This window comes from Rhinatrema bivittatum, chromosome 12 (assembly GCF_901001135.1).
Source record: "Rhinatrema bivittatum chromosome 12, aRhiBiv1.1, whole genome shotgun sequence".
Classification (NCBI taxonomy): domain Eukaryota; kingdom Metazoa; phylum Chordata; class Amphibia; order Gymnophiona; family Rhinatrematidae; genus Rhinatrema; species Rhinatrema bivittatum.
In genome coordinates, this window is record NC_042626.1 from 56,194,875 (window position 1) to 56,217,154 (window position 22,280).

Genomic DNA, 22,280 nt, shown 5'->3' on the forward strand with positions numbered 1-22,280 from the left:
GCTGTCTAATAGTTCCTGTACTCTGATCACCTGTATGGAGGCAGGAAGAAGGGAGAGAAGGCCTCTAAGACCACCATTTCCCGTTGGTTGGAAGTGGCTATTTGCTCGGCCTATATTTGTAAGGGCTGTCAAGTTCCAGAGGGGCTGAAGGAGCACCCTACAAGATCGCTAGCCACTTCCTGGGCAGAATGTCAGTTGCTGTCGCCTCAGGAGATTTATAGGGCTGCGGTGTGGCCCTCGCATACTTTCACCAGACATTACTGCATGGACGTGAGGGCGCAGGAAGACGCGTTCTTTGGTGAGAGTGGTCTGCATGCGGGTCTTTCAGGTTCCCGCCCAGTCTAGGGTGCTTTGGTACATCCCATTTATCTGGACTGATCTGGGTATGTTCAGGAAAGGAAAATTTGGTTCTTACCTACTAATTTTTGTTCCTGTAATTCCAGAGACCCGTCCCATCACTGCTGAAAGACTGTTTTTTTGCCAACTGGTGATTCAAGTTGATTTGCCTTTCAGGGTATTTGGGCAGTTAATCATGGTTTGGGTTTTTTTCAGATTTAGTTTTTGGGAGTGTTTAGGACTCCAGTTTTTAGGGGTTTCCAAACCCAATAGTTTTCCCTGTTAGCCTGAGAAAGCGGTTTTGGGGTTACATTTTGACTTGGGTACAGGTCAATACGGAGGGACTGCAGGTGGCACTCTCTGTTATATAGCAGTGCCTCGAAGGTTTGTTTCTCTGACTTTGACTGCTGGACTGATCTGTGCTATTAGCAGGTAAGAACCAATCTTCCTCTTTTCATTGTGGATATCCTGAAAACCTGACTGGCTAGGTGTGCCCTGAGGACTGGGTTGAGAAGCCCTGTGCTAGAGGATGGAGAAAACAAAGGAGAGGCTGTTTATGGAGACCAATGCGCCCTATGGGAAGGTGGTCTGATGTTTTACCAGCCTCTCTGTTTTTCAGCATGGAGCCAGTGGCAGAGCTGTGCCTCCTGAGACACTGATGAGGAGCACATGGACACGCTTGCACCCAGACACGGTGCCATCCTCCAGAAACAGCACCTCTCGGAGCCACGAACCTAAAGCAAAACCCTTGGAACAGAGTGCAGGAGAATGGGGCATAGGTAGAAGAGCACTGAAGCTGCTGCAGGGGTCGGCCCAAATGCATGCCGTGTTCTCACCCAAACCTGTTTTGAGCTGTCATTCACATCAGCATTTCCCAACCTTCTCCTGGAGGCACACCTAACCAGTTGGGTTTTCAGGATATCCATAATAAATATGCATATGAGAGAGATTTGCATCCATTGGACACTGAGGGTATGCCGTCTATCTTGTGCATATTCGTTGTGGAAATCCTGAAAGCCTGACTGGCTTGGTGTGCTTCCAGGAGAGGATTGGGGGAACATTGATTGATTTACTTTTCATTTGTATTTTCTCTTGCAGCAGAAAATGTCTCCCTTGCAGCCAGTTTTATCTGTCTAGTTTATCCGTGCTGTGGTGTCCATGCCATTATGTTCACCACATCATTTCCAGAGCTGATTTTCACTTTGCTTGTGTGCATTGGTTGCCCCTCGGAATTTAGCTGTGGGTGATGGCTTTCATCCTTCCACATTTGCAAGGTCTCTCTCTTACCATTTCCTGATTCCCCCCTGCTATCTCTCACCAGATTGTCACCTGACTCTCCTCCCTCCTTTTTTCTGCAGATGACCTGGATGGCCTCCTGGGAGAGTTAGCTGAGGAGTCCTTCTCCTGCATGGAAGGGCCCCATTGATGTCACATCACAGGCCTGTGTGCACATAATGAAGACCGCTGTTCGGTTTCAGGCCACGCCTCCTGGCAAGCATTCAGAGCTAAGCCATTGGTGACCCTATCCAAAAACCTAGCCATGGGTCAGGGCTACAGCAAGTTATGATAAACATTCAAAATCAACATCTCCGATCCAGGCAGCTTTTCTATTGCTGAATCTGTTTTGTTTGTGTTTTTTTTTTTTTCTTTTTTCCTGGTGAACTTCTGTCTCTGTTTTGGAATTATCATGTACCTATCACTATGAAGAGGTCTGGTGAGGGTTAGGATACCACCTCTAAACGCATTTGGTGTAGGAGCATCGGCTGAAAAGCTGCACACAGAGCAGACATTTGCTAACCTATGTAGTGGTGGAAGTGAGCACCTCTTCCAGTCCTGCCTGCCTTGATTATTACGTGGGTCTAGAATATGCAAAGCCATGATGAACCTTGGCCGTGGCCCCTTTCAATGCAGCTAATTTAGCAGGTAGAAGAAAAAGGACAAGTCAAGGGAGGGATGAAAACTGTGAATGCTGGTGCCTGTACCGTCACAGACTGTGTGTGGCCAGCCCTGCACTGCATCGGCGGAGAAGGGGAAGGGAGGGTGGGAAGCCGAAGGGCTCCTGGCTCTCTTGAGTTTTGTTACCACTGACCAGGCTGATAGCCGCTGGGCTGGTGTACACTTAAAAAAAAATTAACATAGACTTTTTTTTTTTTTTGTGGGAATATAAGATGAATGACTGGCCTGATGGGAAAAAAAAGAATTGATAGGAAGCAACTGTGTGTTAATTTTATTTTTTTATTCAGGGCTGCTTGCCTTGCACCATTCATACAATAAACTGAAAATGGTTGGAGAACTTTATTTAACATTTGAAGAAGTGGCGAGAGTGGTTTAATTGCTGAAAAATAACAGACCAGCTAACACACACACGAACTGATAAGTGCCAAAGAGAAAATTCAACTCTTAAAGACATTAACATGTTGAGTGCTTGTTTTTCTACTTTTTAAATTGTATACGAGCGCATGAAGATAGGGTAGGCCTGTGTTGCTGGTTAGCGAATACCTGTTTTCCAGCCCAGGCCTTGTCCATGAGCCCATGGCTGTGTAATTCTGAGAAGGATCTGATCTTTAGCAGGCAGTAAGGAAGAGTCCTGAAGCACACTGAGAAAAAGACGGCATAGCGGGGATTGGAGGTTTTTTAACCACATCAAGAATCGTCCCACCATCCACTCTTCTCAGAAGTCAAACTGCTTCTGTCTTGCCAGCATCCACCAGTGCTTTGTCCATGTGGACTGAGCTGATTGTCACAATTAGTACAGGCCTTATCGAATTATCGTTAGGACTTTTTTGTAGTTGGCATTATCTTTCTTTCCCTGTTCTATAAGCTGCAGTGATGCACAGGGAAGATTTCCTAAAAGGATGTTAAAAAAAACAACCCAAAATCTTCTATCACACTTTGATGTTTTCTGTGATTTGTCCTGTGCTTATTTTTTTTCCTTTTCAAATCATCTTTCCAAGGTTCCAGATTACCAGCACAGCTATAATGTCCCTGCTCTCCGCTCTCACGATGCGGAAAGAGGGGGGTACGACTGCAAAAAGAGAAACTACCCGCAGCCCATTTTCCAGCGGATCCCTCAAAATGGAAAGTGCTTATTTAGTCGGTCCCGGAGACCAACGGGGTGAAAGAACGGGGCTAGAGTGGTGAGCCACAGAGGGGCTGAAGGTGAACTTGCTGATCTTGTCAGTTTATTTAGATTTAGAAACTACTTTTCCATCAAAATGCTCAAGGTAGGATAACAGTTTTGATAGCATAAAATTCTAAGTCATATCTTAAAAAAGAAAATGGTAAAATGAGGAACTGGAAAAGAATGCTCTCCAATAATAAGAATACAATAATCTGATATTAAAAATAAGAACAAAGCTTTGTGTTAAGGATGGGGCTGTTGCTGTAACTCCTCGTGCCTGCTTTCTGTCTCCACCCTGGATGGCTGTCGCATTGCAGCACCTGGGCATGACAGGTTTCGCCCCCCTCCCACAACCTCTGTCTCTCACCTCCACTGCATATAATGGGTGCCTGGTAAGATCAAAGCAGTGCAGGAAAAAAAGTGAAATTCAAATAACCAACAAGTTAAGAATTTACAAAATGTATTGTATTTATGCAATTTTGCACAGGCCCTGCTTTCTGTGGGCATGTTTCTGGAGAAGAGGATGACATGAGATCATAGTGCAGCTGCACACCAGAGCCCAGTCCCACTGCTGCCAGGGTAATTACCTTGGGCAGCCTCAGGGAGATTTCTGCTTTCACTGCATAAATATGTTTACCAGCCTCCACCTATTTATAGCACCCTCTTCCATTAAATGAAGGGGTGAGAGCAGGATCTCGTGACTGTATTTTTAGGAGCTGATCGCTGCATTGCTCTGGATCTCTACAGAACTAACGCTAGCCCAACAGTCCCCCTTCTCAGCCTCCAGGTCCCTACATATGGCCCAGGAGACCTTCGCTTTCACCTCGTCCACACTGCGGTCCCTGCGCCTGCAGAGGGAAATGTTGGAGCTGGAAGACCGCAGGCGAGCTCTGGCCCGCCACTATCTGCCCAGGAGGACCTCGCCAGCTCCTAGGAGCTCCATGCTGGTCCGGCAACCCCGCTACTGCAGGGACCCCATGGCCCACAAGGCCCTGTACACGGGTGACCTCCAGTGCATCAAGGACCTCTTTAAGGACGAAGTGACTGCTAACTTGATCGTGGAGACAGTCAGCGAGGAGCTGCTATGGTCTGAGGAGCTAGGTAGGAAAGCCTATTTGATAATTAGAACATTCGCATCCCATATCTTCAGATCCGACTGCTCAGTCTAGAGGTATTAGTAATGTAAGATTCATAGCTAACATCTCATCTACTATTAAAGCAGCTAATCACTAAACTGCACTGCACTGTGCTACAGCTAATTCATCCATGGGGACAAAAGTCTTGGATCAGCAGGGTAGGAATATGGAAGATCCTAGCAAGTCACAGACTCCCCCTGAGCTAAGCAAACGGCTTAGGTTTTGCAATAATTGTGCCAGAAACTTTGCACCTTGTGCAGCAAATTTATGAACACTATGGAGATTGCAGTCTGTAAGATGGCTTAATTAATGAATGGAACTGATGCTGGGGGCATTACCCTTCAGTCTCTTTCGTTGTGTAGAACTGCATGTTAAAAGAAGCATTCGGGGAAGATTCTGTGCCCTAGAGCAAGCTGCCGGACCTGTTAGGGTAGGTGAGAGAGCAGCAGTATACTGGAAACAAAATCACAGGGGAGATGAAAATGTGCAGGAAGGAAAATTAAAAATAAGGAAGAAAAGCAATTAGAGAAACCTGGAATGTGTAGTCTACAGGTACAGTTCTAGGAACAAGTCTGAGGGTGAAGTGACATTCCTAAATACCAAACTGCTGAAACATATTTTACTATGCTGTAAGCCTTTTTGGGCAGTTCCATAGGATTGAGAAGCTGGGATAGAAATGTAAGGATTAGACTATGTTGGGACTTCACTACCAAGCATTTTCCCCATAGACTCAAAATGGGTTATTGGGTTAGGTTAAAGAGGGCTTTAGCTGTGGTTGCAATTTTGTGCTTTTATATTTTGGGGGTTTTTTGTAGTGTATTATTTGGGTTATTTTTATTATGTTGGTTTTAAAACTCACCTTTTTCTTGTATGCACTTTTCTTTATAAGTTTAGCTGATTACACATATAATTGTGAGTTTACTAATTTACAATTAGTAAAGGTTAACAGGAACGTCGGTGCCAGCTTTTGGCGGTCCTGTCCTTTGCTGCTGGTTACAAGACAGTAGCGGCCCAGCCTGTTTCCATTTCTGGTCTCGTCTGATTCAAGGAGGAGCTCTGTCAAACTTATAAATAAAAATCTGGCCCAATTCATCACAGCCATTCCTAGGCACTTTCTTGTTTGAAATCAAATTCGAACAAAAGCTATGAATTCAAATAATTTGCTGGCAGTTGGCCATGATCTTAAACTCTGGTGCAGACCCTGCCAGATGACAGCTGCTGCTGTTTGCAAAACCAGCTAATATCCAAAAGTGCTCCTGGGAGGGAGACCCTGCAGGAAGGGCAGCCGACAACCAGGGAGGACTGCACATTGCATAAACAGGGATCTCCTTTCTTTAACGAAGGCTCACGTCAGCTTAACATTGCCGACAGAAATTGCCGTGCTTGCTTTCTTGAGAAAATTGTTATCCGAGGAGTGGCTGCAGAGCCATGAACTTCTAAACTGCCAACCTTGGAAAGTTGTTACTATACAGGGGCTTTTGAGCTCTTTCAGATTAGATGAACTCTAGAGAGAGGGGGGCGCCTTGTGATTTGCCCAAACGAAGGGAAGCCCGCCTTCTGCAGGACAGCTGGAAGCTCTGACACTGTACACAAAGTCCTGTCATTCATGCTGCTGTAAGCCAAGATTTTCCACTGTCCTGGGAATCCGACGGCTACAAACCAGTAAGCAAAAGGAGAGGTCTCTGAACAAGCATTGCTTCGTCCCCATAGGGTTGCAAACTCATTGTTTAATTTTGAAAAACAAGAGGCAATTTTTAAAGAAGTTCTGCGGGGATTGCGAGCGCAAAATTAGCATATATGTGAGCGAATAGCATGTATCTGTAATCCTATAAACCTCAGGAGTATGTGCGTGCTTGCAGTGTTGCGCGCAAATGTTAACAGTGGGGAAAACGGGTGTTCGGGGGCGGAGTTCAGGAGCACGCGCGAAAGCTTTTATTTTGTAAGCAGTCCACCCGCACGCTTTGCGGAACTTGTCCGAACACTTTTACACCTGCTGATGGGCTTGGCACAATTGACATCATCTGTTTTCTGCAGTTTTTGGGTGGGAGGCCTGGGTCAACTGGCAGGGGTTCTGGCAGAAGTGCTGGAGGGTCTAGGTGAACTGGGTGAAGAGCTGAGTGAACCGTTGATTCCAGGTGTGCACAGAAGCATCTTCAGAAGTGGAGTCTGCACATACTTTGTAAAATACCTGCCTCCGCGTTTTATTCTGGGTTGTTACAGGCATAAAATATACACACAGTTCCTGTATGCACCCAGATCAGTCCAGACTCTTGGGTTTTGCCTCCCTGCCAGCAGATGGAGCCAGAGAAAGTTTCACTGACACTGTACATAACCCAGTGTGCCACCTGGACGGCCGGCGCCATCTTTAAAAATGGCACGGGCCATCCAGTGGACGGCCGGCGCCATTTTTAAAGATGGCGCCGGCCGTCCAGTGCTCCTACCATGTGACAGGGGCCGGCCAATGGCACAGTTACCCTGTCACATGGTAAGGGTAAAGGGCCATCGGCGCCATTTTTATTAGTGGCAGCCAACGGCCCGAGAGCGGGAGATCGCTCCCGGGGCCCACTGGACCACCAGGTAATTTTAAAACATTTTTTTGGGGGGTCGGGAGGGTGGTGGAGGCTAAGGGAGTGGTTTTAAAGGGTCGGGTGGGTTTTTTGTTTATCGGATCGGATCCTCTGCATCCAGCATCTAATCTATAATCTACCGATTATAGATTAGATGCTGGATGCAGAGGATCCAACATAGGTACCGGAGGAGGTTCTGGTTGCTAAAGGGGATGATCCCAAGGTGGTCCATCTATTCTAAAGAGAAGAACATTGGCCTTTGATTCCATCAGTGCTTCAAGAACTGGGATCAAGGTACCTCGGGAGAAGTCTGACCTGGAGGGTGTGGATCCTGTATTGGATGGTCTGTGTGGATCGGCCCAAACTTCTTTTTCATGTCGGTTAAGAAGTTGGTATTTCTAGAGAGAGACACTCTAGAGTATGGCTTAAGAGTTGGCAGAGCAATGATGAAGCATTATCCATTGCTGGAGGAGACATTAGAGCTGCTAGCACTTCTAAAGTCGATGCTTCTGCATCGGCAGTCACTAAGAAGACCGCCATTTCGGTAGCAGGGTCGGACACTCTGAGGGATGTGCAAGATTGCAAGTTGGAACTTCATCTCAAAAGGATTTTTTGAGGTTTCAGTGCTGGCCATATAAGCTGCAATTTGTAGCAGTATCATGCAGAGGGCTTCTGTGCATTAAGTTCAGAATTGCAGGAGATGCAGGATGTATCATGCCCGATGGCGCAGCAGGCGGAACACTCGGAAGCGGCGGTGGCTTATGGGGTGGATGCTCTGTATGACCTGATCCGGACATCTTCCAGGATCATGATTTCTGCAGTGTCGGCTAGGAGATTACTGTGGTTATGGAATTGGTCAGCAGATATTTGGTCAAAATCTCAGTTAGGAGCTCTTCTGTTTAAGGGGAAACTCTTATTCAGAGAGGATTTGGAGCTGATAATGAAGCATCTTGGCAAGTCCAAGGTACATAAGTTGACAGAGGACAGGTCCTGAGGCAAATTTTTTTTCCTACTAGGGCAAGGTTTAGAGATAGTAAGAAATGTCACCAAGCAAACATTTCTTCGGGACCTCAGAGACAATCCACAGGGAGATATCAGTCTTGGGGTCAGTCCTTTCAGGGTTCTAGAAAAGCTGTCCCGTGGCAATCCTGGCACAAGGTTCGGAGGTGCGAAGTCCTCGCAATGAATTGAGGATGGCCCACTCTTTGGTTCTGGGCATCAGAGGGCCCTTATCTCTCTTTTACGAGGAATGGGCCAAAATTATAATGGACCAGTGGGTCCTAAGTATATTAAGAGACAGTTACACATTAGAATTTGCTCATCTGATTCAAGACAGCTTTTTGTCTTCCCCTTGTGCTCCTCTGACCAAGTGAGTGGTGATTCAAGAGATAGTGGATCGCTTGCGGTGTCTAGGCGTTATATTCCCTATTCCTCAAGAAGAGCAAAGGACAGGAAGGTATTCCATCTATTTTGTAGTGCCAAAATAGGAAGGAACATTTTGACCGATCTTGGATTTAAAGAAAGTGAATGCGGCTCTCAAGCTTCTTCGTTTCCACATGGAAACTCTGAGGTCTGCCATTGCGGTAGTACACAAAGTAAGGTTCCAAGGATCTCTCAATTTGACAGAGGTGTATCTGCATATAGCCATCTGATCAGAGCACCAGAGGTTCCTGAGGTTCATTATCCTAGGGGAAACATTTTCAGTTTCAGGGCCTTTCAATTTGGTGACGGCTCCTCATACCTTCACCAAGGTGAATAGTGGTGGTGGTGGCCGCATTACAAGAGAGGATGTGTTGGTGCATCCATATCTGGATGATTGGCTCATTCGGGTGAAATCAGAGGTCCTTTGTTGGCAGTCAGTGCAGAAAGTACTGAGACGCCTAAAGTCTTTGGGATGGGTGGTGGATCTGGCAAAGAGCCATCTAGTCCCATCCCAGACCATGGAATATCTGTGGGTTCGCTTCAACATGCTGGCAGGTAGAGTATTTCTCACAGAAGAGATGTTGTTGAAAATACAGGGTTAGATTCAACATCTGCTAGGGCTCCCAGTGTCCAAGGTCTGGGATTATCTGCAGGTCTTGGGCTCTATGGCATCAACATTAGAGCTAGTGCATTGGGCATTCATGTATATGTGGCCTCTTCAGAGAGCTCTGCTCTCCTGCTGGAACCCATTGTCGGAGGAGTTTTATCTGCTCCTTCTGCTTCAAGGGGAAGGCAGGAAGAGTCTTTCATGGTGGCTTAAATGTGCCAATCTTGAACGTGGTGTGGAATTTGGAGGTTATGAATTGGATGATAGTCACCACCAATGCCAGTCTTTCCAGTTGGGGGGCAGTGTATCAGGATCAGTTGGCGCAGAGCCAGTGGTCAAAACAGGAAGCCTCATGGTCTATCAGAGCAGTATATTTTGTGTTACTTGCTTTTCTGCAGTCCAGTAACGGGTTCTTGTAGACAATGCAACAACAGTGGCATACATCAATCGTCAAGGTGGGACAAAGAGTCACATGGTAGCCTCGGGAAAGCCCAGGAGTTGATTTTCTGGGTGGAACAACACTTGGAGAGGATAGCGGCATCATATCACTGGGGTGGACAATGTTTAGGCAGATTTTCTCAGTTGGAGAAAACTGGACCTCAGAGAGTGAGAACTGTTCTGAGACAGCAATGCGTTTTATCCACCAGAAATGGGGATATCCCCATATGGACTCAATGGCAACCACAAAAAATACCAAGGCGGCTCGGTTTTATAGCCGCTAAAGAGAGCACAGTGCAGAGGGGAATTGATGCTCTCATTCTCGAGGCCTCGAGGAATTCTTTTATGTTTTCCCTCCTTGGCCTCTGGTGGGAAAGGTGATTCTGGTGGCTCCAGAGTGGCCTCGTCAACCATGGTTCGCAGATCTGCTCAACATAGCCAAACTTCAGCAGTCCGTCTATGGCTGTTTGTCAGATGTTCTCCATCAGGGCCTAATATGTTCGGCTTAGGCAGCTCACTGCTGTCTCGTGGTTTGGCTTTTGAGAGGAGAAGATTGAGACAGAGGGGATATTTCAAAGCTGTGATTGCCCAGCTTGTTGCAGGCCAGGTGACCTTCCACATCTTCAGCGTATGTTTGAGTGGAGGGTCTTCGAGTCCTGGTGTGTGGCTAGCGGAGTGCAGCTGGATCAGACCATTGTGTCGCATATCTTGTTGTTTATGCAGGAAGGTTTGGACAAAGGTCTGGCTTTTAATTCTTTGAGGAGTCCAAGTAGTGTCCTTGGGCTGTCTCCGGGGTAAGGTGCAGAGATATCCTGTCAGCACATCCGGATGTCATTGGGGGTTAAGAGTTTGCATCCTCCGGTAAGGAAGATTTGTTGTCTTGGAATCTTAATCTGGTACTACGAGGAATGTGTGAGTCTCCGTTTGAACCTTGACAGAGGGCAGCGATAAAGGATTAGACACTTAAAGTAGTTTTTCTAGTGGCCATTTGTTCAGCCAGGAGAATCTCAGAGAATTAGGCTTTGTCATGTCGAATTCCTTTTCTTCAGATCTCAGATTCAGGGGTATTGTTATGTACGGTGCCATCATTTCTACCAAAGGTGGTTTCAGCATTCCATCTTAGTCAGACAGCAGAGCTTCCAGCTTTTTCAGATTTAGACTCCTCCTTGCCTCATGTGAGGGAGCTTAGGCTCTTAGATGTTCGGCAAGCCTTGTTGCATTATCTGAAGGTTACTAATGATTTCCGTACTTTGGATCATTTCTTTCTAATCTGTAAGTTTCCAAAGAAAGGAGTCAATGCATCAAAGGCTATGATCACATGGTGGCTGAAGGAGGCAATTGGGTCAACATATTTCTAAGGGTTGTCCTGTGCCTGCCGGTTTAAGGACTCACTCTACACATTCTCAGGCAACCTCTTGGGCAGAGACTCAACAAGATCTCTGCAGGAGATTTGTAGAGCAGTTATTTGGAGTTCGCTGCACATTTTTACCAGGCATTATCGCTTGGATGTCAGGGCTACGACTTCTATGAACTTTGGTGAGCGTGTTCTGCAAGCGGAACTCTCAGGGTCTCATCCAGTTTGAGGGAGTTTAGGTACATCCCAGACATCTGGACTGATCTGGGTATGTACAGGAAAGGAAAACCTGCTCATTTTCAGATCAGTCCAGAGACCAACTCGCATGGTGAGAGGGAGAGGTTTCAATTAGGTTTATGAAGTGGTCTTGGCTTGGGTACAGGTCAATACTGAGGGAATGCAGATGGCACACTGGGTTATGTACAATGTCAATGAAACATTATCTCCATCTGCTGGCAGGGATGCAAACCCAGGTGTCTGAACTGATCTGTGGTACTACAGGAATGAAAATTAGCAGATAAGAACCAATTTTCCTATTTTTATAAAATGGATAGAGAAAGTATGGATGTTCCTGCATTATAAATATGCAGATGTACTGCATGCAGTGGAACGATGCCTGTAGATCTAGCTCATGCATATGCATTAGGGATAGCCTGAAAACCAGACTGGCTGGGGTGTACAGCAGAACCAGGTTTAGAAATCCTGCTTTACATTACAAGATCCAAAGAAAGAGGGAAGTGCCAACCAGTATTGAATATTCTGCACAAAGCACTAGTAGAAGAGCCCCTCTGGCGTCCCAATGTGCAGTCACCTTCAGAACATCACACAATTCCTGTCTTAAGACTCACATCATCTCTGATCTGAAATCCAACACCTTAGCTGGTGCTCCCCACGTTCTAGGCTTGCCCCATTGAGACTGAAGGATCTAGAGCAATGCTGGCAGGTACCCTGCACAGCAGTAGCCATGCTGAGTCCACAGGTGTGATACGGAGTGGTTGGATAAACAAGGATTATCATTGACTTCAGGAATGAGGATAGTGCCAGGCATTCAGAAAGTTAACAATATTATTTAGAATTCCAGCTGATGTTTCAGTTCATGACTGAGCCCTTTCCAGGGGGACAGACGAAAAGGTGATTCTCCTTAAATATACCGACTACTAAGCAAACTCTTGTTCATTCTGTTTTATGATCTGTTCGGAAGGGATTTTGCCATCCTGGTGCAGGATGCAGCTTAGGTGGTCGCTGCTTCCTCCACTAATGATCTATTTTAGTGTTAAGGCCTCTGCACCCTGAAGACTGTTTTTAGTTAGGGTCGTGTCCGTCTGTAAGGACTTCACTATCCATCAGATGAGAAGAGTCACCCTACAGCCACTTCTATGGGGGCAAAGGAGGTGCTTCTTCGTCTTCCAGACATACATCCATTTCTGGGAGCTCAGGGTTTGCTTGGTAAAGTGAAAGGATTCCTCACCTCCGTTGGTTGAGGAGCAGCAGCACAAGTTTGTGAGAAGATTATCATTACAACGGTTTGTTTTATTTTGCAGCTTTTGGCATAACCATCTGAGCAGGACGCGATATACAGGCCTGCTTTTCTGTGATATTTTCTCTGCTGAGATAATTATTTGTGCAGAATATTTCTTTTTCTTTGAATTCTCTGAGATCACAATGGCCCTCTTTTACTCTAGTATCCCCTAGGGAAACTGGCATTGTAAGATCATCAGGTCTGTCACCACCCAATAACTTTGGAATTGCTCCTCCAAGTTCATTCAAATTTGTGCCACATATGGTAGAGCACCCTGTGACCCCCAGCTCATGCTTTTTGTTTGCTCCAACGCTCAAGAGGCCGTTTTCCTTTCGCTTTCCTACAGGAAAACCAGCTAGTTTGGTCCCATTCAGTTGAAATCTCCAGAGGGTTAGAGCACATTGCGATGTCATTGAGCTTTCTTAAAGCTTCTTTGCCATTGGTTGTTATCAAACATTTTTAAATCTGCCTTGTCATTGGTTGGTTAGTGCCTGTGGACACCAGCTGATTCCATTTCTTGCCTTTTTTTTTAATTTTTTTTTTAGGGAAAACCAGTTGCTAAGATTTAATGATACCCTTATTATAGATAAAGTCACTTAGCGGTTGCTTTCATAACTGCATGCAATTTTTTTTTTTAACCAAAGAAGGAAAGTAGGGTTCCTGAAATGTTCACCCGTTTCCTTTAGCAGGAGGGGGAAGGGGTTTGCTGGACATTTTCACTAGAAGAGAGATTTCAGAACAGGTTCATTTAGTAGCTGGGATATTGAAGACAAATGGTTTGTTTGTTTGCATCCTTGCAAAAGAATCTATTGGGAATTACGACATCTAAATTAATAACTAATACTTAGTAACCTTTTGATAGCCTGGCTCTGTGCTCTTTTAGTTTGCCTCTTAGGCATCTCTGGCATTTTTTTTTTTTTTACCAGATGTACCTGTTTTCTCATCTCTGGGATGAGTGTAGCACCACTCACCTCCGTTTCTTTATTGCAACCCTCCGTCATTGTAGGCCTCAACGGGTATTAACCCATCTCCTTTTTCTGCTCCTTGCTACAGGTCTCTGGGCTTTGAACCCTAAGAAGAAGCACACGTCCCCTTTACGGATCGCAGCCAACAGAGGCTACACCGACTGTATAAAGCACTTAATAATGCAAGGGGCCAATGTCAATGCCACGGTGGGCGGGCGAGCTGCTTTGCATGACACCTGCACGAGCCATCGCACTGAATGCACCCAGCTCCTCCTCAGTTTTGGTGCCAACCCAAACATCCTTTCGGAGGATGGCAGTGCCCCACTGCACGTCTGCACCACACCAGAGACCCTCCAGTAGGTTTGACCGTGGCTGGGATTCCTGTTACAGTCGGCATCTGTCATACGTGAGCCTATAAATTACAAGTGTAGAACCAAAATTTGGTAAACTACCCCATATAGGCCAATCGGCTTTCTAACTTGCTTGCAATGAGGAGATTTCTGTATTTACAAACATTTGATATTCCGCTTTTGGCCAGGAATGTCTCAATTTAATCCAATCCTGGATTTCTCTGACCCACCTATCACACCCTAGTCCTCAACTTTCTAAAGCCTGGGATGTTTTACTTTGTTTTATGGAGAGGGACCCAACACATATGACAGTAATGCTAGACCCTAATGGATTCAAGCCGACTCGTCTTGTTTTATGTCTCTCAAATGAAAGATCACTGATCCTTTTCTGTTGATTTCATGAAAAAACAGGGAATGACTGGTTTCCAGCCACAGGTCTTTCATGCTAACCTAAAGATGTACCTTGTTTCCAGATGCGCACAAATGCTGCTGGAGAGCGGTGCCTCGGTGAATCTGACTACCAGGGACAGGCGTGTTACCCCTCTGCATGTAGCAGCCAGGCATGGCCTGGAGGAGCACGTGAAGCTTTACCTCTGCAATGGCGCCAACCTCTCACTCAGGAACAGAGCAGGGGAGACGGCCCTAAATACCGCCTGTGCCAGCGCTGAGGAGCCCGAGAAGGCTGGCGAGTACTACTGTGTGGTAAAGAAGCTGCTGGACTGTGGGGCAGATGTGAAGATGGCTGGCAGGAAAAACCACACTCCTCTTCATAACGCATGCGGCAACTGCCACCATCGCATTGTGGACTTGCTGCTCCAGCATGGGGCAGAAGTGAATGCCCTAAACTGTGCTGGCTACACACCCTTGGACTGCATCTTGCAAGCTGTAGAGGACTATTTGGACTGGCAGCCAGAGAGGATTGTCCTGGCTCTACTCAACCACGGAGCTGTACCAGTAAACCCCAAGGTACCTCTTTCAATCCCTTCTGCTCTTTTTCTTCACTCTCCTAATACCACTCTCCTTTTTTTTCACCACTTGTCTTTCTTGGACAATCCTCTCTCAGGTGTGGAAGTATTGCTCATTGTCCCCAAGGACCCTGGAAGTCCTCTTGAACTCCTATGATCGAATCCTTTCCTGTGAGGCCTGGGTGGAAGCCGTTCCACCAGAGCTCTGGCAGGTATGGCCAGCTCATGCATGGTTGTGGCCAGTGCAGTGCTGGCAAAGGCTTGTTCTCTTTGCATCCTGATGATAATGCTTGCTCTTTATGACCAACTAGGACAACCCGTGTTCTTGTTTTTCCACTTTTTTCCTTTGTTATAAGCATGATATATACAAGCCTTCCGTTAAGAGTTAGGTGTGCACTGTACCTACAGGCACAGCACATAGAAGGAAAGAGATACATTGGGAGATATATCTACTTGTTTAGGAAGGTGAGCACAGGATATAGGTGCAGGCTGCGATGAGAACTAATTGGCAGCTGGGTCTGTTTGGCAGGTTATACATGGGGCTGAGAAGACCAAGATCATCAGACAACAGCCAAGCTATTGTTAGTGGCTATTTAGATTATTACAAAGCTTTGTGGTTAAGTCAAAGGAAGGAGAGGGATGCTGGATGGGAGCTGAATAGGGGACCTCTGACATGAATATCTACCCATGGTGGTAGAGTACAAAGGAGGAAAATAAAAAAAAAAAAAAAAAACTGCATTAGATAGGGAGTGGTATCCTACAAATGGTCACGCTCTAGTGTTAGCAACTGGGATAGATCCTTGGCAGTGTGGACAGGAGTAACTGGGCAGGCTGGATGTGGGTAGTTGGTTGTTTTCCGCCAACATCTACTCTATTACTATGTCACTGGTCCTTACAGTCAGTTATGTGGTGGTCGTAGTCATCGGGCACTTCTGCATATCTCTAACTCTGTCCAGTCGCACTGGGAATAGAAAGTGTTAACTGAATGAAAAATCCCCAACGGGGTGGAACCCAAGGGGATGAAGAACTGTATTTCTCTCGTCTTAACGATTCCTTATTCTATGGATCACTGCAAATCAAATTAACCACACTGGCCTCTCTTCTGAAACATCCCTAATGTGCACAAATTGTGAAATGTCTGCCTGAAGAACAAGTCTTCAGACCAGCTCCTGGGTGGGTGTGGGGGTTATTGGTGTCTGCCCTGCAGAGACTCATTCCTACACATATTTTTTTACCACACCGACTGAATTTCTCAGAATAGAGGTTAGCATATTTTAAAGTTCCTCTAGAATCACTAATAATCATAACTAACTGTTACTAATACTAATTAACCGATAATTATTACACTTCCAACCATATCAACCTCAGTTCTAATTCTAATAATAATTACAAGTCATGCCAGGCAGCACTGGTGCACTTTTAGTACTCATCCCGATCATAAATTATATTAACTAATTAACCATTTAACCATTACTAGTCCTGGATCTGCAATGCACGCAGGAACGGACGAGGAAGAAAATCTTGTAAAAGCAAGAACCTCTAATTTCACTTTAACTGTCCCTTCTTCCTTCCTCCCGTCCGTTTAGGAGCACCGGATCTTCTATGACTCGGCCTTGCAGATGACAAATCAACCTCGTCGGCTGCAGCACCTCGCCCGCTGGGCCCTGCGGCGGTACCTGGGCGGGTGGTGCCACTCAGCGGTACCAGGTCTAAAACTACCTGAGCCTTTGAAAGCGTATGTGCTGCTGCACATCGAGGGCTGTATCCGATGACGGGCCGGCCCTTTCACTTTAGTCAAAGGCTGCCTTCCGAGAAGCTTTTCATTGTAATAGGGCAGCTTGCTAACGCTGACCACCTTTCTTTTTTTTTTTCATTCATCACTCGTGTCATCAGTTAGGAAATGAAGGTTTATGGGTTGTGAATTCCAGAGGGGCTGGACATGAACCAACCCAACCTGACACATGAAGTGAAAGCAATTAATATTTCATGCTTTAAAAAAAAAAAAATCTTCTTTTTCAAAGCCTGTTTTGGGGTTTTTTTTTTGGTTTGTTTTTTTTAAAGAGAGCTAGGCCTTTGAAAACATGAGGCTCTGCTGCTGGAATAATTCTGCTTGACCTGTTTGGATGCTAGCACTTTGGGTTCTTGAATCGGAATACAGTCATGGATGCTCGTCTGGCAACAGAGTCCTTTAACTTATAGACTATCAATCCAAGGGAGCCTTAAAAGCAGACATTATGAACCTTTACTAGATTGCACACTCCAACTGCAATGAAACAAGCACTGGACACAGTTCTTGCTGATTTTATTGTTCTACATTTGCCTTTAGATGTTAGTTTAATAATAGAAAAACATGTTGCACTTACAAACCAGTTGAAGCCCCAGAAGACCAGACAGGGTTTCAGTAAGAACCACTATCTGCTTATCTGTAGAATTCAGGATTAGAAAAAGATCATCCTGTCAACTCCCCATGAATAGCTAAAGACACCAGATGTATAGGTACTGTCTTTGCTGGCAGGAGTAAGCAGGGAAACGGACATAAAACCCTACCCATCCTCACTCTTGTGAGGATGGGTAGGGTTTTATGAGTGCACACCAAGGCATCTCCAGGTAGCTGGATACTGCTGGCCAACAAATAGTATTCATTCTGTACCAAGCTCCAGTGGCTTGTACTGTGTCAGCTGGGGCACTTCTAGTAGCTCTGCTAAACTTCAGAATTCCTTGGAGAAAGAAACCCTGGGCTTTTAACTTATTTCAAAATGTTTCTGCTGTGAAACCTCCATTTGGAACAGTCAAATTACCTCTGCAAATACCTCAACCATCTCTGTTTGTTACCCTGGAAAGCTAGTGTGTTATCAACTATAACTTGGCAATGACTTTATGGATTTCAGTGCAAATGGGAATCCTAACATGAATGTAAATTAAATGTTGAATTAAATATAGGAAACCAAATATAGCATCTTCCACAAAACCTTATTCTCTGACATATGAATTAAATCATCAGGATCTGCTCTTCATTAATATCACTCAGCTCATTTGCTCCATCATAGTATCACTCATTAATACAAAGTTAGTTTATTAGCTCAAACCTCATTCATGCCAGCCATCAGACCTTGCTAAGTATGGTTTATTTTATTTATTTATTTAACAGCTTTTCTATACTGACATTAAAATACACATCATATCGGTTTACATTTTAACAAAAAGGTGGAAAGTACAATGACCGGGGGGGGGGGGGGGGGGGGGGGGGGGGGGGGGGGAACAGGACAACCAATAAATAGGATATAGGAAGCTAGGAAGAAGCCAGCTTAACAGAATGAAACTAATAAAAATCAAAATAAGAATGACCACTAAACCTAAGGGTTTGTTTAAACTGCATTCCACTGTTGTTCAGCACCAAGGTCTGGACAGTTCACCTTGAAGAAACTGGATCCCAAAGACCCCAATGGTGTCAAACCTGCCTTTCCTAAGCAAGATCATAGAGAAAAATCTACTAAAGCAACTCAGTGACTAGCTGTACCCTCCAGTGCACTAGACCCTTACCAGTCAGGCTTCTGCCAATAACACAGCACCAAAACCATATTAATAAGATGACCTCTGACTATCCATCAATCATGGCCCCCTCATTTCTCTGCAGCCTTTGATACAGTAGACAACAATTGACAGGTCAGGCAGGCATGGGCAGAGTTCACTTCCTTTCTGTCTGAACACAGCCAAATGGTAACCTTAGGAACAGCCTTCTCAAAACTGCTACCTCTCTAATGAGGGATCCATTCTCTCACCTACGTTGTTTAATATCTACATGGCTCCCCTCGGGAAAACTCATCAGATTGTTAAATCACATTCTAGTCTTATGCTGATGACATGCTGCTACTGCTCGGTGCAAATCTAGACACCACCATTACCAGGGCTTAATTTGTGGAGGAATGGCCAGAAACACAGTTCCGGCTCTTCTTTTCAGGCTTAAGAGGTAGAGCAGCAGGGATGTTCTGCTCCAGCCCTCCCCTCCAGGCAGCCTGCAGAGAAGAGTAGAAGAGGGCTGAGCCTGAAGCACACAGAAAAGAGAACAGCCACTCTGCTTCCTAATCCAGTCATAAGAGCATGCCATAATGGATCAGACCAAGGGTCCATCAAGCCCAGCATCCTGTTTCCAACAGTGGCCAATTCAGGCCACAAGAATCTGGCAAGTACCCAAAAACTAAGTCTATTCCATGTTACCGTTGCTAGTAATAGCAGTGGCTAATTTCCAAGTCAACTTAATTAATAGCAGGTAATGGACTTCTCTTCCAAGAACTTATCCAATCCTTTTTTAAACACAGCTATACTAACTGCACTAACCACCTTCTCTGGCAACAAATTCCAGAGTTTAATTGTGCGTCGAGTGAAAAAGAACTTTCTCTGATTAGTTTTAAATGTGCCCCATGCTAACTTCATGGAGTGCCTCCTAATCTTTCTATTATCTGAAAGAGTAAATAACCAATTCACATCCACCCGTTCTAGACCTCTCATGATTTTAAACACCTCTATCATATCCCTCCTCAGCCGTCTCTTCTCCAAGCTGAACAGTCCTAACCTCTTTAGTCTTTCCTCATAGGGGAGCTGTTCCATTCCCCTTATTTTGGTCACCCTTCTCTGTACCTTCTCCATCGCAATTATATCTTTTTTGAGATGCGGCGACCAGAATTGTACACAGTATTCAAGGTGCGGCCTCACCATGGAGCGAAACAGAGGCATTCTGACATTTTCTGTTTTATTCACCATTCCCTTTCTAATAATTCCCAACATTCGGTTTGCTTTTTTGACTGCCGCAGCACACTGTACCGACGATTTCAATGTGTTATCCACTATGACACCTAGATCTCTTTCTTGGGTTGTAGCACCTAATATGGAACCTTACATCGTGTAACTACAGCATGGGTTATTTTTCCCTATATGCATCACCTTGCACTTATCCACATTAAATTTCATCTGCCATTTTGATGCCCAATTTTCCAGTCTTAGAAGGTCTTCCTGCAATTTATCACACTCCGCTTGTGATTTAACTACTCTGAATAATTTTGTATCTGCAAATTTGATTACCTCACTCGTCGTGTTCCATTCCAGATCATTTATAAATATATTGAAAAGCTCGGGTCCCAGTACAGATCCCTGAAGCACTCCACTGCCCACTCCTCTCCACTGAGAAAATTGACCATATAATCCTACTCTCTGTTTCCTGTCTTTTAGCCAGTTTGTAATCCAGAAAAGGACATTGCCATCTATCCCATGACTTTTCCTAGAAGCCTCTCATGAGGAACTTTGTCAAACACCTTCTGAAAATCCAAATACACTACATCTACCGGTTCACCTTTATCTACATGTTTATTAACTCCTTCAAAAAAGTGAAGCAGATTTGTGAGGCAAGACTTGCCTTGGGTAAAGCCATGCTGACTTTGTTCCATTAAACCATGTCTTTCTATATGTTCTGTCATTGTGATATTTAGAACACTTTCCACCATTTTTCCTGGCACTGAAGTCAGGCTAACTGGTCTGTAGTTACCCGGATTGCCCCTGCAGCCCTTTTAAAATATTGGAGTTATATTAGCCACTCTCCAGTCTTCAGGTACAATGGATGATTTTAATGATAGGTTACAAATTTTTACTAATATATTTGAAATTTCATTTTTTAGTTCCTTCAGAACTCTGGGGTGTATACCATCCGGTACAAGTGATTTACTACTCTTCAGTTTGTCAATCAGGCCTACCACATCTTCTAGGTTCACTGTGATTTGGTTCAGTCCATCTGAATCATTACCCATGAAAACCTTCTCCGGAACCGATATCTCCCCAACATCCTCTTCAGTAAACACCGAAGCAAAGAAATCGTTTAATCTTTCCACAATGGCCTTATCTTCTCTAAGTGCCCCTTTAACCCCTCGATCATCTAATGGTCCAACTGACTCCCTCACAGGCTTTCTGCTTCGGATATATTTTAAAATGTTTTTACTATGAATTTTTTTCCTCTACGGCCAACTTCTTTTCAAATTCTCTCTGTCTGTCTTATCAATGTCTTACATTTAATTTGACAATGCTTATGTTTTATCCTATTTTCTTCTGTTGGATCCTTTTTCCAATTTTTGAATGAAGATCTTTTGGCTAAAATAGCCTCTTTCACCTCACCTTTTAACCATGCTGGTAATCATTTTGCCTTCCTTCCACCTTTCTTAATGTGTGGAATACACCTGGATTGTGCTTCTAGGATGGTATTTTTTAACAATGTCCACACCTCTTGCACACTTTTTACCTTTGATTCTGCTCCTTTCATTTTATCAAAGTTTCCCTTTTGAAAGTTTAGCACTAGATTTGCTTACTGTCCCCCTTCCAGTCATTAATTCAAATTTGATCATATTATGATCACTATTGCCAAGCGGCCCACCACCGTTACCTCTCTCACCAAATCCTGTGCTCCACTGAGAATTAGATCTAAAATTGCTCTCTCTCGTCAGTTCCTGAACCAATTGCTCCATAAAGCTATCATTTATTCCATCCAGGAACTTTCTCTCTCTAGCATGTCCCGATGATACATTTACCCAGTCAATATTGGGGTAATTGAAATCTCCCATTATTACTGCACTAACAATTTGGTTAGCTTCCCTAATTTCTCTTAGCATTTCACTGTCCGTCTCACCATCTTGGCCAGGTGGACGGTAGTATACTCCTATCACTATATTCTTCCCCAACACACAAGGAGATACACATAAAGATTCGATTGTGCATTTAGTCTCATTTATTTATTTATTTTATTTAGAGATTTTTATATACCGCGGTACGTATAGATATACATCACCTCGGTTTACAGAAAACAATAAATTAGCAACAGGCTTTACATACAACAGGTTACACAGGAAGTAAACAAGTAACAGCCATAGGCTTTACATAAATAACAGGTTTCAGGAGAACATACTATAACTTCTTTAACTATAAAAACCAAGGCATATTCTATTTCAACAACGAGGCAGGAAAGAAAATATGCCATTAACCTGTTAAAGGCCTAATCCAATGTCAAGTTAATGTCAGATCACAGATATTGCACAAAGGGAGAGAAGGAGTAAATGGAGCACAGAGAAATTAGCAGATTGAAACAAACATGGGGAGTGCGGATGAACAGCGAGCTGGTGAATGCGGATGAACAGCGAGCTGGTGAATAATAAAACATGAAAACTGCATTTCAGATTAGTCAATGATCATTGAGTGAAAGCTTGTTCAAACAACCAGGTTTTGATTGAAAGTTTTATGGCAGGATTTGAGACGTAAGTCCAAGGGCATATTGTTCCAGATGTTGATACCAGCTATGGAGAAAGAACGGTCTCTTGTGGACACGTGTTTGATGTGTTTGAGTGGATGAGAGGCTAGTTTAGCTTGGTGGATATTTCTAATTGCATGAATTTCTAATTCATGCAGGATGTTTATCCTATTGGACTCTATGCCATCCCGGACATAAAGCGCCACACCACCTCCTAAATG

At 44.6% G+C, this 22,280-nt stretch overlaps 2 protein-coding genes across 2 annotated transcripts in view; both read left to right on the forward strand.

Moving 5' to 3' along the window:
- C12H17orf53 (chromosome 12 C17orf53 homolog) overlaps positions 1-2,626 on the forward strand; it is a 79,029-nt gene extending 76,403 nt beyond the window's left edge. The window contains exons 9-10 of the mRNA XM_029572292.1: positions 956-1,115; positions 1,695-2,626. Of these exons, the coding sequence (XP_029428152.1) occupies positions 956-1,115; positions 1,695-1,762 (228 nt within the window). The 3' untranslated portion in view covers positions 1,763-2,626. The remainder of the gene's footprint in view (positions 1-955; positions 1,116-1,694) is intronic.
- A 1,118-nt stretch (positions 2,627-3,744) lies between these two features.
- Positions 3,745-17,982, forward strand: LOC115074537 (ankyrin repeat and SOCS box protein 16-like). Its single transcript, XM_029574093.1, has 5 exons — positions 3,745-4,558; positions 13,554-13,821; positions 14,289-14,781; positions 14,879-14,992; positions 16,367-17,982. The coding sequence occupies exons 1-5, from the start codon at positions 4,255-4,257 to the stop codon at positions 16,550-16,552; spliced, it is 1,365 nt and encodes a 454-aa protein (XP_029429953.1). The 5' UTR covers positions 3,745-4,254; the 3' UTR covers positions 16,553-17,982.
- The last annotated feature ends 4,298 nt before the right edge of the window (positions 17,983-22,280 follow it).

Coding starts and splice junctions, on each gene's coding strand:
- LOC115074537 (XM_029574093.1), top strand. CDS start 4,255: ATGGCCCAGGAGACCTTCGCTTTCACCTCGTCCACACTGCGGTCCCTG. Junction 4,559..13,553: donor GCTATGGTCTGAGGAGCTAG/GTAGGAAAGCCT, acceptor TCCTTGCTACAG/GTCTCTGGGCTTTGAACCCT. Junction 14,782..14,878: donor CTGTACCAGTAAACCCCAAG/GTACCTCTTTCA, acceptor ATCCTCTCTCAG/GTGTGGAAGTATTGCTCATT.